Below are 16,205 nucleotides of genomic sequence, written 5' to 3'. Positions count from 1 at the left end.
TGTCATTAATAAATATTATTTTATCTAGATAAAGTAGGGCATTTTAGTAGTTTTACCTAGTGTAAATTTATAAATAAAATATATAATTAATTTATTTAAATATTGGTATTTTACAATTGAATTAGATGAAATATAGTGATTCATTAATTGTATTTAGCAAAAATTAGTTTTACATAAAAATATTTATAAATAAGATGTGAACATGTTTTAAATATAATATAATATTTTGTCATCAATAAATATATATCACTAATATTTCATAAATTGTATATAATATTTTGTCATCAATAAGTATTTTTTTAGATAATGTAGGGTGTTTTATTAGTTTTACCTAGTGTTCATTTATAAATAAAAATAGATATTTATAAATATTAATTTTAAAATATTTGTTTTATAAATATTACCTTTAAATATTGATATTTTGCAATTGAATTAGATGTTTTTATTTGTCATATTTAGGACAAAATTATATTTTACATTAAAATATTTTTAAATAAAATGTATACATATGTAATATCTATTATATTAAATAATTAAAAAAAAAATATTAAAACATTTTAACAAATTTACAAATATAATAAATGTACAAAAACAATACATTAAAAACCCACATATAATTACTGTTTACTGTTTTCTGTATACAGTAAAATCATCCTTCATAAGGTAAAGAACATTCTGTGAAAGTGTAACATTGATATCTTCATTACTGACTAAGACCATGTCAAAGATTGAAATTATAGTGAAATTAATGATTGAAATCATACTTTGATGCTTGTTATCTCGTAATTAGATTTTGAGACTTTAGCCTGGATTTCACAGAGAGGGTCACATATATCTATTATCTTTTATTACACATTTTATTTTGCAGATATCTATTATATAATGTATATACATATTTAACCACTATTATTAGATACATTTGTGCTTGTATAATTAAAAACATCACCCTGTTATCTTTGCTGCTGAAGTTTAGTTGCTCTGATCATAATGTGTGTGTGTTGTGTTGAGCAGGACTGTTATGCAATAATGTGAGTGTTTGTGTGTGTCAGATATTAACGAGTGCGTGACGCTGCCGGGCGCCTGTCAGCCGGGGACCTGTCAGAATCTGGACGGCTCGTTCCGCTGCATCTGTCCGCCCGGATACGAGGTGCAGAACGACAAGTGTGTGGGTAAGAGCTTCACAGTCATACACACACTCACACACACACCTGTGAGCCACGCTGACATGTCCCGTCCTGCACAGATATCAACGAGTGCAACGTGGAGCCCAACATCTGTCAGTTCGGCACGTGTAAAAACACGCCGGGCAGCTTCCAGTGCCTCTGTCAGCCCGGGTTCGTGCTGTCCGACAACGGCCGCCGCTGCTTCGGTGAGAAACACATTTCATCATAGCGTGTCGTGCCTAACAACGCCCTTAGCTGTTATAAATTCACTGTAGTATAACAGTTTACAGTGAATTTATAACAGCTATGATTATGATTTTTTTATGATAATGATTTTTTTTAATTAATAATATAATAACAATGGTCTCATGTAATTAATAAATCGTTCTATGCTGTATACAATTTTAAGTCATTTTAATTTTCTTAGTTCAATTTAACAAAAAAATTGTTATTTTTATTAGCTGTACATTCATGTAAATTTATAAATGAAGTATTAATATTCATAAATATCAATGTTTAAACACTAATATTTAACAATTGCATTAGTTGATATATTTTATTAGTTGTATTTAGCATAAATTCATTACTTAAAAAAAAATACATACAATATTATTATTTAAATAATAAAATTAAAATAATTAAATAAACATAAAAGTTGTCATTTATAATGTTTATTTTATATATATAAAGTAGTAGAAATCTGAATATTCATCACTTTGAAGTGAGGTATATAACTGTATTTTCCTCACATGAGTGTGTGTTTTTGTGGCCAGACACGCGCGAGAGCTTCTGCTTCACGCGGTTTGAAGCGGGCAAATGCTCCGTCCCCAAACCGCTCAACACCACCAAAGCCAAGTGCTGCTGCAGCCTGCTGCCGGGCGAGGGATGGGGCGACCCCTGCGAACTGTGTCCGCGCGAGACCGAGGGTAACTGAACAAAACTGCTTTATATCATTAATACATCATTCTAATTATTACAGATACATTTTTGTTATTTTAATAATTTAATTTAACAAAAAACTTCATTAATTTTGTCTCATATAAATTAATAATAATTTAATAATAATTTAATTTAACAAAAAACTTCATTAATTTTGTCTCATATATTAATAAATAGTTCTACATATTTAAAAAATATATATATATATATATATTATTTGATCATTTAATTTAACAAAAAAACATGAAAATGTTATTAAATAATTAAATGTTTTATATAACAATAAAAAAAAAAAAATTTTTATTTATAAATTTTAGTCATTTAATTATGATCATTTAAAATTTGTAATTTTTTTTCATCATTTAATTTAACAAAAAATAGTTTCATGAAAATGTAACTAAATGAAATAAAAATTAATTAAATAAATAATTAAAAATTTTAAAAATTTAATCATTTTAAATTTGATAACTTAAAATTTGTAATAATATTTGATCATTTAATTTAACAAAAAAAGTAGTTTCATGAAAATGTAACTAAATTAAATAATTTAATAATGTTTTATATAATTCATATATCGTTCTAAGTTTAATTAATTTCAGTCATTTTAATTTTGATCATTTAACAATTTTTTTTTTAATACTTTAAATCGTTCTCATATGCAACAATAAATAATAATTTCATTAAAAAAAAGCTTAATTACTTAAATATTAAACATAAAAATTTTGTCATTTTAATTTTGGTAATTTAATGGAACAAAACAAGTAAATTAGTTATTTAATATAAAAAATCATTGTCAGTTTTATAAAATAAATAGTTATTTGGTAATTTTGACCATTTAATTGAACAAAATGTTGAGTAATTTAATACAGTCTTTTTATTGTTTAATTTAACAGAAAGTTGAATAATACAAATTGTTTATATAATTATTAACAATAATATTAATTATTAAATGGTTCGAAATTTTATAACAAAAACATTTGTTATTTAGTAATACTAATTTTAGTCATTTAATCTAACAGAGTTGAAAATTGTAATTTAATAATTTCATAAAAAAAATGTTTTATGTAGTTTATAAATCATTTCTTACTTTTATTACCTTTTTTATCATTTATTTAAATAAAAAATTGAATTATTTAATAAAAATGTTTTATATAATTTAGATTGTAATATTTTAGTATGTCAAAGTAAATGTAATTTAATAATTACACTTATGAGAAATCAAACCCATCATGTCTCTATATGTATTTTTAAATATCAGAGTAATTTTGTGGTGTTTTTCTCCCTCAGCTGCGTTCCACACGTTGTGTCCCTATGGCCACGAGGCTGTCCCGCGACCCGAGGGACGTGAGGGTGAGAAAACTGCTTAAACTCTGTCAACTAAAGCACGTTTCCTTCCCACAATCCTCATCCTAATGTCTTGTGTGCCTCCGCAGACATGAACGAGTGTGTGGAGAACCCGGGCATCTGCGGGAACGGCCTGTGCATCAACACTGACGGCTCGTTCCGCTGCGAGCCCCCCTTCTACAACAACCACTACAACACCCTCAACCAACTGCGTGAGTTAACCAAAAAAAAAACTAAACTCACGTTCATTGAGACGAGTTCTGCTTCCGACTGGCTAAAAGTGTCCCAGTTAACCTCAATTCACTATGTTCTCGCTCTTCTCGATCACTGCGGGAAGGTTGTGGGTTCAATCCCTTAGTTTACAACATCATAAAAGTAAAGTTTCAAGTAAATGATGAACTAGTTAGTTATGTGGGTTATTAACGGCACCTTTCTGATGGTCTGATGGTTGATTGGACAGATACGGACGAGTGCTCGATCGGAAACCCCTGTGGAAACGGCACATGCTCAAACGTTCCTGGTGGCTTTGAGTGTTCCTGTCAGGAGGGATTCGAACCCGGACCCATGATGACCTGTGAAGGTATGGACAGGAGATAGGCTACACTGTATTCCACAATAAAAGTAAATAATAAAGAAATGACAACATTTTTACTGACATACATATATTTTTATATCAAAAATAATAATAATAATATATATATATATATATATATAATATATATATATATATATATATCAATATATAATATATATATATATATATATAAAAGTTTCTAAAAAAAAAAATACAAAAAAAAAAAGTGTTTAATTAATAAACTTTTTACAATAAAATTTTGCCATTTTTAATGTTGGCAATTTAATAAAAATATATTATTAAATTAATAAAAAGATGTTTTCTATAATTTAGTTTTCATAAATAAAATAAGAAATATATTTATAAAAAAAAATATAAGAAATATCTAAGAATTTGATAAAATTTAATTTTCATCATTGAAATTGTTTCATGATTAAATTTGATAAAAATGTTAGTTATTTTAATTGAGATTTTTGAAATAAACAAAAAAAAATAATTTAATAAATTGTTTATATTATTAATAAATTGTTCGCAATTTTATAACTTTAGCTATTTTAATGACTGTTTAATTTAATAAAAATATTGATGAATTTTATAAAAATGTTTCATATGATTTCATACAATTAATATTTTATATGTATGTGTGTACGTAAATTTGTAAACTTTACAAACATTAAAATAAAAAAACAAAATAACATACCCAATAACCAAAAAAGCAAAAATACAAAAATAAAAAAATTGATACAACGGAAGACAACCCGATAATCTTCATTTCCTGGCCGATTATCAGCACCGATATTAAGCTTTTATGGTTATTGGTATCGGTTATTTGCCTATAAAATAATTAAAAAGCATTTTAAAAAGTTTTGTCGGAGCGCCTGTTATTCTTATTTTGACATTAATTTTTATTATTTTTACATATATATTGGTTATCAGTCTACTTGATCTGTAATAATCAGTATCAGCCCTGAAAAACACATATCGGTCAACCCCTAAATTATATTTTAGGGGTATATTACATTTTTTAATATGCATCTTAATAAAGTATTAATATATTACACAATTATGCTTCTTAAGTAAATTAATTTAGCTTTAAAGATCTAACACAATTACACTTGTTTATTTATTTTACACAATAAATGATGCTTGCTTAAAGGTTGTTTCGATGTTTCTTCTGGAAAATAAACTTGTTTTTGTCACATACTACATTCATTAAGTGGTTGTTTTCTCTTACGATCTGTGTGTTTGTCTTTATTCTGTGTGTTCAGACATTAACGAGTGCGCGGTGAACCCGCTGCTCTGCGCTTTCCGCTGCGTCAACACCTTCGGCTCGTACGAGTGCATGTGTCCGACGGGATACGTGCTGCGCGACGACAACCGGATGTGCCGAGGTCCGTATGACGATCTACATCATCATTATACACACACGCACATGCAAGTGCAGATAATCTTTACTCCTCTCTCTCTCTCTCTCTCTGCAGACCAGGATGAGTGTGCGGAGGGGCTGGATGACTGCGACTCCAGAGGAATGGCCTGCAAAAACCAGATTGGCACCTTCATGTGCATCTGTCCTCCAGGCATGACACGCCGGCCCGACGGAGAAGGGTGCATGGGTGAGAAACCAGCGCGTGTGTGCGTGTGTCTGAGAGAGAGAGGCACTCGCTCAAGCTATAAAGAGAGAACGATTCCTGTGTTTCGTCATCAGAAAAATAGACAGTAATTCAAGAGAACAGACTCATGATTTTCAACTGGTGGACAAGAAAACTAGCGAAAAAGACTAGAATATCGTAGAAACTAATAGTGACTAATAATTTTGCATGAACAAATACATTTTCTTCAGAAAATTTTAAAAATATGGTATGGTTTTACTGGCATAACACTGAATGTAGTAAATATTGTATTTCATCAAAATATATTTTTTATATTTACATTTTTTGCATATACATTAATTTAAAATATATAATTCATAATGAATAATTAAAAAAAAAAAAAAAATAATAATTTAATGTCACGTAATATTAATGTAATTTAGAGTATTGGGAATGTAGAAATATAATTTTGTCCAATTATATTGTCTTGGATAAATTTTTTACATGCATTTTAAATAATAACAATATTTAAAATTGAATGCAAAATCAGCATAAAACAAATAATTCAATATTTATATTTTATTTATGTATTATTAATTATAATAAATAATAATCTTGTATCCTAACCAAAAATAAAAAAAAAAAAAAAAAAAAAAAAAAAAAATAAAAATAATAATTTTAAAATTTTATATAAATAAATAAAAAATAATAATAGGTACAATTTCTCCAATATTATGCAATTAAAATCTGTAACATTTTTATTGGATGTTACCTAAACCATTTTCCGTATTGCATACTGGATATAATTTAAATTTACGCAAGTAAGTCACTTTTATATAGCATGTGCTCATGGTGCTGTTGCCGTCTGTCTTCTAAGATCATCTCTCTCTCTCTCTGGCAGATCTGAACGAGTGCCGCAGCAAGCCGGGGATCTGCAAGAAAAGAACCTCCACCAAAACAACACCCAGCTAACCCACCGAATCTAACGAAACTATCGATCCGAGCCCAACTCCAACAGAACACATCGCAAAGAAACAACCCAGCAATCAAATCAGAATGCGACAGAAATAAACATATCACAATCATAAAGTTCCAACGGCCAATCAGAGCCAATCAGAATGCGGCTGAAAGAGCCAGCGGCCAATCAGAATGCGGCTGAAAGAGCCAGCGGCCAATCAGAACGTGGCTGAAAGAGTCAGAGGCCAATCAGAACGTGGCTGACGACAGACATTAACATATCATTTTTATTCACTTTTTATAATTTTGTATAATTGTATTTTAGAGAGTTGTTTATCATTTTTGGTTGAATATTGTTATTGTTTTTCTATTGTGTTTCTTTTATTTCTCTAGTTTTTTGGCCTAATAATATCTAGCAAAGGGACTACCAATGAAAACTAGCCTTCAGGCTAATTTGAGTACATTTACATTCAAGAATATTGATTAATGTACACTGTCCCTTTTTGTGAAATAAATAAATAAACAAATGGGGACGTGTACACAAATCGCATGAAAACGAATGCTAAAACTGAATCAAATCCCCAGTTTTCAATCATTTAATACACATTTTCCGTTTTAAATTAGAATAATTGTGTCTAACTGGCCTGTTGCGGTTGTCAGATAACAGGAAGGGCTTCTGCTTCACGGAGGTCCTGCAGACGATGTGCCAGCAGTCGTCCACTAACAGAAACACCGTTACGAAGTCGGAGTGCTGCTGTAATGCCGGCCGCGGCTGGGGCTCGCTCTGTGAACTCTGTCCTCTGCCCGGCACCATCCAGTACAAGAAGATGTGTCCGCTCGGACCCGGATACACCACTGACGGCCGAGGTCAGACATCTCAGCTGAGAAAATGAAAACAGCTGATCAGTCTCTATCATAAAATTAACAATAGCTTCTTTTAGACCAATGCAATGATGTGCAAGCTCGACAGATATTTTATGTACATTCAAATATCTATTAAATTATTTTGGATTGTTATTTTTTTACATTTTAAATACATTTATAAATGTATTTATAAAATATCAATTTAGAAAATGTGTGTTACTTTTCACATTTGTTTATACTTTACATTAATGAATATTTAAAAAAAAAATTAATGTAATAAATTATTATTATAATGCCTTTCGGAAAAAACAATCAAATATCTTGCTTGGGATATTTCAATATATTTGAAATATTTGTATATGTATATTCATGTTTTATTAATATTTAAAATTCATTTTTTTAAATATATTTGATTATTTAAATTAAGTGTAACTACTACATATTTAATGATTTATATATATGATATATATATATATATATATATATATATATAATATATATTCAGAAAATATGTATTTTTATATCTATAATTGTAAATGTTTACATTAATGCATTTTTATCATTTTATTATAGTAAATTATTTATCTTTATGATAATTGTTAACAGAAATGTGGATGTGGATATTTTACTGGTAATGTAAATGGGAAATATTTAAAATATATTTTAATATATTCGTGTTTTTATTAATATCTCAAATAAGTTTATGGATATTTGAAATGTATTTAATAAATATATACATTCATAATATATTTTTGCGTTTTTATATTTACAATTATGAATGTTAACATTAATGCATTTTTTAAATCATATTTTAGTGAATTATTCGGCACTGTAATAATTTTGTAGAAATTATACAAAAAGCACATCAATTTCTTTGCTTTGGATGTGGATATTTATTTACCAGTAATGTACATAGGAAATTTTATATTATATATATATATATTTTGTAATAAGTATATATATATATATGTGTGTGTGTGTGTGTGTGTGTGTGTAAAACAACACTTAATTTATTATTATTAACATTATATTAATATTAGAACTGCTTTTTAATAAGTCCTACAGATGTTTATTTAGAAGTACTTTATTGAAATTCAGGCATTTCTTTTAGATGTAATATGCATATTTAGATTTTTCTTTTTTTCACCATATCTGTGTTTTTGCAGACATCAACGAGTGTGAGGTGATGCCTAACCTGTGTAAGAACGGTCAGTGCATCAACAGCGTCGGCTCCTTCCGCTGCCATTGCAACGTGGGTTACACCAATGACTTCACTGGCACTTCCTGTGTCGGTACGTTCTCCTCGCTCACCATAACCCTTATTTAAGTCAAAGTGGGATGCGGTTCTAAAAGCCTGTTTTTCATGCAATACTTGATGCTTTTCAATTAGATATGGACGAATGCTCTCAGTCGCCCAAGCCATGTAACTTCCTGTGCAAAAACACCGAAGGAAGTTACCTGTGCTCATGTCCCAGAGGATACACCCTACAGCCTGATGGGAAGACCTGCAAAGGTTAGCTCATAATTAAAGCGTACAATTGTCCCTGCTGCGATAATATCTAGTCATAGCAATAATCAGTCCCAAAGATCAAACCAATGTGTGCTAATATGAAAAACTTCTTATTTCATCCCAGATTTGGACGAGTGCTCAACCAAGCAACACAACTGTCAGTTCCTATGCGTCAACACGATCGGTGGCTTCACCTGTAAATGCCCCTCGGGCTTCACGCAGCACCAGACAGCATGCATAGGTGAGTGATATGAACTCAAGCCACCCGCTAACATGCCTAGCCCAGAGTCTTAATAATTGAACGGGTCATTTGGAGCTAAAATTGCCTCCATGCTTCATCTTATAGACAACAACGAATGCAGCAATCAGCCAAACGTATGCGGCTCCCGCGCCTCCTGCCTCAACACCCCTGGCAGCTTCAACTGCGAGTGTCAGAAGGGCTTCTCTCTGGATGCCACCGGAATCAACTGCGATGGTAGGTTTCCCATTTTGAGCCCATTTGAAATATTTTTGCACGAAGCGCCAGTGCAGATATCGCTTGTTAATTGCTGTTATATGCTTTTGTTGAAACCATCTGTTCACATTAGTTCATAATCGTGTTTAACAGCAGAATTTGTGGTTGAAAAATTACATTACCCATGATGCTTTACAGAAAATTCCACCAATCAGAGAGCTGTAGTGATCAAATCGTGCCTACAGAGGTCTATAGCCCCGCGCACTCCCACAAAGCACCATAAATGACGTAATCAAGCTGCTCTCAAAATACTTCAATTTGTGTTGTCAAAAAACCGTTTACGCAGGCGATTAATTTTTTCCTGTTTAACGTGTTAAAAATATTTCATGCAATTAAGGCATGGCCTTAATTCCTTTTTTTTTCTTGAAAACAATTTCATTTATTTAGACACAGAACCTCTTTACGACCACGTCAAATGGGAGACTTTTCAAACTTCGGAAAAAAAAACACTAACTATTACACCATATATTATAATAACAAAATAACCTGAGATCTATGCCACCATAGATTAGAATCACATGCTAACCTGATTTTGGTTTCTGACAGATGTCGATGAATGTGGCGGAAACCACCGGTGCCAACATGGTTGCCAGAACATGTTGGGAGGATTTCGTTGCGGATGTCCGCAGGGTTATGTTCAGCACTACCAGTGGAACCAGTGTGTGGGTAAGTATTTCTACCCAAATGAAAAGCGATTTTCTGTTGCACAGTTGTTTTAATTTCTGCGTCTTCCTTTCACCCAGATGAGAACGAATGTGCCGGGAACCAAGTCTGTGGGTCTGCATCTTGCTATAACACTCTGGGCAGCTATAAGTGTGTGTGCCCATCAGGTTTCGACTTTGAGCTCTCTGCTGGCGGATGCCAGGATGTTAATGAATGTTCCCTGAACAATAACCCCTGCAGCTATGGCTGCTCCAACACAGACGGGGGATACTTGTGCGGATGTCCCGGAGGCTTCTACAGAGCAGGACAAGGGTGAGTATTTAGGCTAGCCTGCTCATATTTGTTTATGCCACAAGTGTGCATTCCTGCTCCTGCAGGACGACTTTCTTTTAGAGTTCAGCTCCAACTTTCTCCAACGCACCCACCTGGATGCTTCTAGTAATCCTGAAGACTTTTACTAGCTAGTTCAAGGGGTAAAGCGAGTGACATGACATACAGCCAAGTATGGTGATTCCATACTCAGAATTCGTGTTCTGCATTTAACCCATCCAAAGTGACTGGATACCCAAATAGTTTGAACATACTGTTCACTATATAGTAGGGAGGTCAACTCTGGTCTTGGAAGGCCACTGTCCTGCAGGGTTTTGCGCCATCCCTAAACAAAAACATCTGAAAAATCCAACATCCAAGCGTACTTGAGCATTCAAAATCACTGGCAAGACTTTCTGTAAGATGTCAGAACATGACCACAGGATTTGCTTCCCGTCAGACAAAACACCATCAATAGCTGCTTTTCCAGTCGGGCCAGTGTGATACACTGATCATAATGAATTAATTTGTCAGGACTGAAAATTAGCCACACAGCAATAAAGTGATATTTTCTGTTATTTCACACAAAAAAATTAAACATCAATTCAAACTCATCTTTATTGTCAACTAAGTAGTCACAGTATACATCTCATTTAGAAAGAATGATCATTTCTATAATTTTCCGTCAAAAATACGACCTGAGTAGCAGAGGGAGCTCCCGAAGAAAAACTTTGATTGTGATAGGCTGTATTTTATAACATACATGGAGCTAAATATGAACATCAGACAGTCAGGTATAAAGACACAAGACTTACTGACAGATAAAATATTTTCCTAAATAAATACACGATTGTGATAGCCTATGTGATTTGTCTGATTTCTTCAAAGAATCGTATTTACCATGTTTACTATGATAATGGCTAGTGCACATGGTCATTTACATCGCTTATAAATGTTTCTGCCTTGTATGGGGATCATAATCCACATTGGATCTTAAACAGAATTTATTTCAAATACTTGCTGCTGTCAGAAAGTGAGTTTTGAGTTAAAATTATTTTAAAAGTCTTTAAAGTTGTTATCTACGTAAATTATCCACAACGCTGATGCTCTCTGGACGCGGAGAAACTTCACCTTTGTTCATAACCACTCCTCAAGCCTGAGCTGGCCCGTTTTAGCCCTAGGTTTTCACCGGGCCAAAAAACCTAGCCGTTGGCCCCAAGGAAGCACTGACGAGGCACAATCAAGCCCTGGACGTGACAGTGGAAATGCGACTGGCCCTGGCATGCACTTTTTTGTTCAGGTCTTTCCTTGGTGAATGGAAGGGGATGCCTACATACTTTTGCCATGTAGTGTAGAACCATATACTTGCCTGAAACTTAAAGGCTCTGTCCTAAATTCTACTCCTATCCCTTATCCAAGTTCACATTTTGGTGATGCACTCCTACACAGATATATGTGGAGTCCACACCAGCATGGGCTCAACAAGGGTGCAAGAACCCTTCTGAATCCTAAAACGGTATACTCTACGGTCTTGTGGACTACATAGACCTATGCAAGCAAAGACAGCAAGTCCACATTAAGTGCAAAATTTGGGGCAAGGCCTAAACCAGGGGTGTCCAACCTGGTCCTCAAGTGCCACTGTCCTGCAGTGTTTAGCTTTAGCCCCAAGTATTGTGAACCTAGGTTATAAAGGTCTTCATGATTACTAAAACTTCCAAGCGGGTACAGTGGGACAAGTTAGCGCTAGACTCCACAGGGGTCTCCAACCCTGCTCCTGGAGAGCTACCATCCTCCAGAGTTCAGTAACATCCCTAATCAACCACACCTGAAACAAGATCTTCAGGGTTACTTGATAATTACAGACAGGTGTGTTGGAGCAGCATTGGAACTAAAGTTTGAAGGACGGTATCTCTCCAGGAGCAGGGTAGATCCCTGCTCTATAGGTTGTTGGTCCTCCAGAACCAGGATTTGGAAATCCCTTCCCTGAACTGTATAAGTGCAAAGAATGCATTAATGTTTCACCTTTTTCATTTCTAGGCACTGCATCACAGGAGTGGGCTTCCAGGGTCAGTTTGGCTCAGAGGGAGTGGATGACGAAGAGTCATTGTCACCAGAGGCCTGCTATGAATGCAAGATCAATGGTGACCTTGGAAAGAAAGGTCGGCATAGGCGTAATACTGGCGATAATGAGCTCAAGGTACTTTTGAGTACTGTCCATCTCTCTTTAGTTGTCTTCTTATCAATATGGCCACACTGCTAACCCTGAAAGGGTATAATAGATTTAGATCTATCAGAAGCTTCTTCTAAGGTTTCCAACTGTTCTGTCCTTCCCTCAGGAGACGGTGAGCTTGGCCAGCATGGATGTTCAGACCTCTATCCCCATGAACCTCAGTCTGGCACAGCTGCAAAACAAGGAACCCCTACTTGAGTTGCTCCCAGCCCTGGAGCCGCTTGAGCACCATGTGCGCTATGTCATAACACATGGAAACCAAGGCGAACACTTCCGCATCCTGGAGCGTCGCGACGGGAAGAGTGTTCTGCGGCTGGGCCGAAAGCCACCCCCTCCAGGTTTGTACCGCCTGGAGATTGCCAGCTTGCGTCTGTTCGGTCCGCGCAAACTTCAGCAAATGGAGGACCAACATGACAGCGACTACTTGCTGGGTGAGATTGGCGATGCACTGCGCATCAAGCTGCACATCCACCTGCACTGAGACTGACCATTGACCCCATGCCCTTCACTGCAGGGCGTAGGCTCTGAGAGACTGTGTCCATTTACCGCCATGTTTTGGGTTTGTTTTTATTTGCCGTACTTTAATGTCAGCCCCCAACCGACTCCACCAGGTTGGGTGGAATATGTACATATACCACCTTAAATTAGTAGGAGTGCGTTAGCACTAGCTTTAGCACCCACTTTTACCAGAGGGACAATCAGAAATAATTTTGTAAGGACGATTTAATTTTAGTATGGCTATTACAGTTGTAAACTGTCAAAATTATCATGAAATGACATTTCAGTCTTTAGTGCACATAAAAACGTTGCATTATAGATGAAGAAAAATATAATGACCATTCACTCACCTCGATATCTCAGTGTAAACTGGGGTCAAAGTTTATTCCATTCAGTATTTAGAGTCATTTGTCAAGTATTGTGCTGTCTTTGAAAAAAGAAAAAAAAAGGTCACACAAAGGACTGCAGCAATTTTTCAGGTTTAAACACGAGTCGAGGGTTCAAACTGCTTATGGTTCTCAAAACTGAAAGTCTTTTTACACAAGATTTCTGGGACTTTCTGGAGTGTTTGCATGAGCTGCCACATCGAGTTACCTCATTTTACACACATACAGTTAGGACAGGAGTGGTGCTAAATGCTCAAAATTTGCACTGGGCCTCCTCTGCGTATTTAATCAGGGAAAATTCATTCCAAAAGTGGCAACAACTGTCCAAAGGTTTTTTGAATATGCATGTGATGTTGCAAAAACCATTTTCTTCTCCATACTTGTGTGCTCTTGTCTGTGTATTTGACAAAGACGTGCTTGGCAAACAGAGCACATACAAATGGAGAACTGGAAGCCTGCTGGGTAAACCAACCAGAGGCCATTTTTGATTGCAGCTGGAGATGTGCATTCTCAATGGTACATAAGGATTGTTTGGCAAGCCGTCCTCCAAAACACTCCAGATATGGACATGCAAACACACATTTTCAACTTTCAAGTGTAGGAACGATGACTAGGCAACCCTCGTTTCTTAGTTTCACCGTAACCGCGAGCAAACAAGGTGCTAAGATTCCAACTTACGCTGTACTACAAACTGATTTGTGGATCGCAAACGTGACATTTTCAAAGGTCTCTTGTGTTTTATTTTATTTTTTATTTCATGTGTGATTGTCTTTTGTACTGTCTCAATGCTGAAAAATCAATACCATCAAAGCTCGTTGAAAATTTTAATTGTATATTTTAAAGTGAAATGTAGTTTTTGTTTGTATTTCTTCTTCTGTATTCTCGAGAATCAAGACTACCAAACCAAATATTTACTTGTACACATTAGATAAATAGCCTTTAAGAGCTGTTGACTTTGTTTTTCCTCTGAATACGGACAATTAATGATCACCGCGTCCTTAATTTACTGTCACTGAGCACTACGTGACATCACTGTTTACATGAGCTTGTCCATCGATCATCTAAATGAATAATACTGTAGTTTATTGCAACGACCAGCAACATTGGACTGTTTTCAAAGGCTGTAAACAAAGTGATTTTGGTGCTAGAATGACAAAACTGTTTCTTGAACATCACAGTAACTGCACTGTACGACAGCCTGAGCTATATTTATGCATAACCATTTGTCTAACTTGGGAACTTTGTATACTTTCATATCTTTTGATTTTGTTGATGCCACTACATGTAAAAGAGCGAATGTGCGTGACTGTACTGTATGTCAAAAATCAGCAGCAAACTTGAAATAGTCATCAAGCTAGTGTTGAGTTACGAACTTCAGACCAAAGAAAGTGGACCGGGTCGCTTAGTATGTTGTCCCATACCATAAATCTCAGAGGTGCATTGATTATGGCATCTGTATGAATTTTTTAAGCCATAAAGATCCATGACGGAGAAACCTGAGCACCCCGTACACTGCTAATGAGTAATTCCAAATGCATTGTTTTTATACCATTTTTGATCCATCTGTTAGATCCGAGTGAACCGCACAATGTTTGTGAACATCTGTACGAAACAACAAATGGCAATAAAACAACATGGGTTATATTTTTAAACCTTTGTCTTTCTGTTCTCTGTGTGCAAAGGCCATTTTAGCCACGTTGAAGAGATCTAGTGAGTGTATCCAAGTGGAAATGGCTTATTGATCTCAGAAGGCTGGCCACTTCAGTACACTTTGTCTTGAAGATATTGGAAGCCTTAAGTGAATAAACCCAGTTTTATTTCAGACAAAAGGGAATTAGGAAAATATCCAATCTACTTACAAAACTCACAAAGCAATGCAAGCTCCTCTGTTTCTTGGCATATCAACATTCTTTGCACATCCGTCCAAATGAGAGCTACAAATTCAAGACGACACATTAGCAAAAAGGGAACTCCAAATCTGAGTGGGGATATAAAAATAAAGCTTTCGGTCGATCTAAACCTCTCTTAGATCACAACGGTTTCAGCTTGGCAGATTAGCAGACAACCAATGACATGTACACCCTCGAGATATGAGATCATATGGCTTATATACACAGTCAAAGGACAGGAAAGAGTCAAACAGCAATAATACAAGGACTGAAGTTCTGAAGTCTTAAAGGGATTTTTGCTCCAAATCCAGAACATCCTCAGAAATCTATAAAGCACAGAGTTTAGAATGGGTCTGTCGAAGGCAGCAGGTATGTCGGACATCCTCGGACTTTCCAACAATACTGAAGTTTTCCTTAAAGATGTATTTCACGCAAAATTACCATGCTAAATAGACACAGTCATACTGAATAGGCCATAATCATGGTAGGAGGCATATTTAATTTTACACAGAAGAAAACGAGGCAATGAGGGCAGCAATGACTAAGCAGAACAAAGTGTAAATTGCTTTCAAAACCATTTCTTAAGTAATTTGTTAAATCCAAAGCAACAATTCAGTGATTTTTACAGTGTAAATTTTGTATAAACCATTTGTTGAATCCAATGCAGCAATTAACAGAAGGTGACAATTTATTGACAGTTCACTGAATTAAGTGTAACTTGTTTAAACCATTTGTCAGTATTGTGATATTTGCATTGTAAATTTTGTTAAAAACAT

General features: G+C 34.5%; 1 protein-coding gene across 1 annotated transcript in view; it reads left to right on the top strand.

The window, feature by feature from the left end:
* LOC109047728 (fibrillin-2-like) overlaps positions 1-15,850 on the top strand; it is a 71,964-nt gene extending 56,114 nt beyond the window's left edge. The window contains 18 exon segments of the mRNA XM_042749509.1: positions 1,050-1,169; positions 1,244-1,369; positions 1,937-2,089; positions 3,390-3,452; positions 3,536-3,658; positions 3,907-4,026; positions 5,289-5,411; positions 5,502-5,633; positions 6,511-6,576; positions 7,197-7,433; positions 8,597-8,722; positions 8,821-8,943; positions 9,065-9,181; positions 9,287-9,415; positions 10,001-10,120; positions 10,198-10,429; positions 12,464-12,623; positions 12,763-15,850. Coding sequence (XP_042605443.1) covers positions 1,050-1,169; positions 1,244-1,369; positions 1,937-2,089; positions 3,390-3,452; positions 3,536-3,658; positions 3,907-4,026; positions 5,289-5,411; positions 5,502-5,633; positions 6,511-6,576; positions 7,197-7,433; positions 8,597-8,722; positions 8,821-8,943; positions 9,065-9,181; positions 9,287-9,415; positions 10,001-10,120; positions 10,198-10,429; positions 12,464-12,623; positions 12,763-13,137 — 2,645 coding nt within the window. The 3' untranslated portion in view covers positions 13,138-15,850.
* The last annotated feature ends 355 nt before the right edge of the window (positions 15,851-16,205 follow it).

The sequence above is a fragment of the Cyprinus carpio genome, chromosome B22, assembly GCF_018340385.1.
Source record: "Cyprinus carpio isolate SPL01 chromosome B22, ASM1834038v1, whole genome shotgun sequence".
Taxonomy (NCBI): Eukaryota; Metazoa; Chordata; class Actinopteri; order Cypriniformes; family Cyprinidae; genus Cyprinus; species Cyprinus carpio.
Note: the sequence above shows the minus strand (reverse complement) of the source record. Positions and strands in the feature narration are given on the sequence as shown.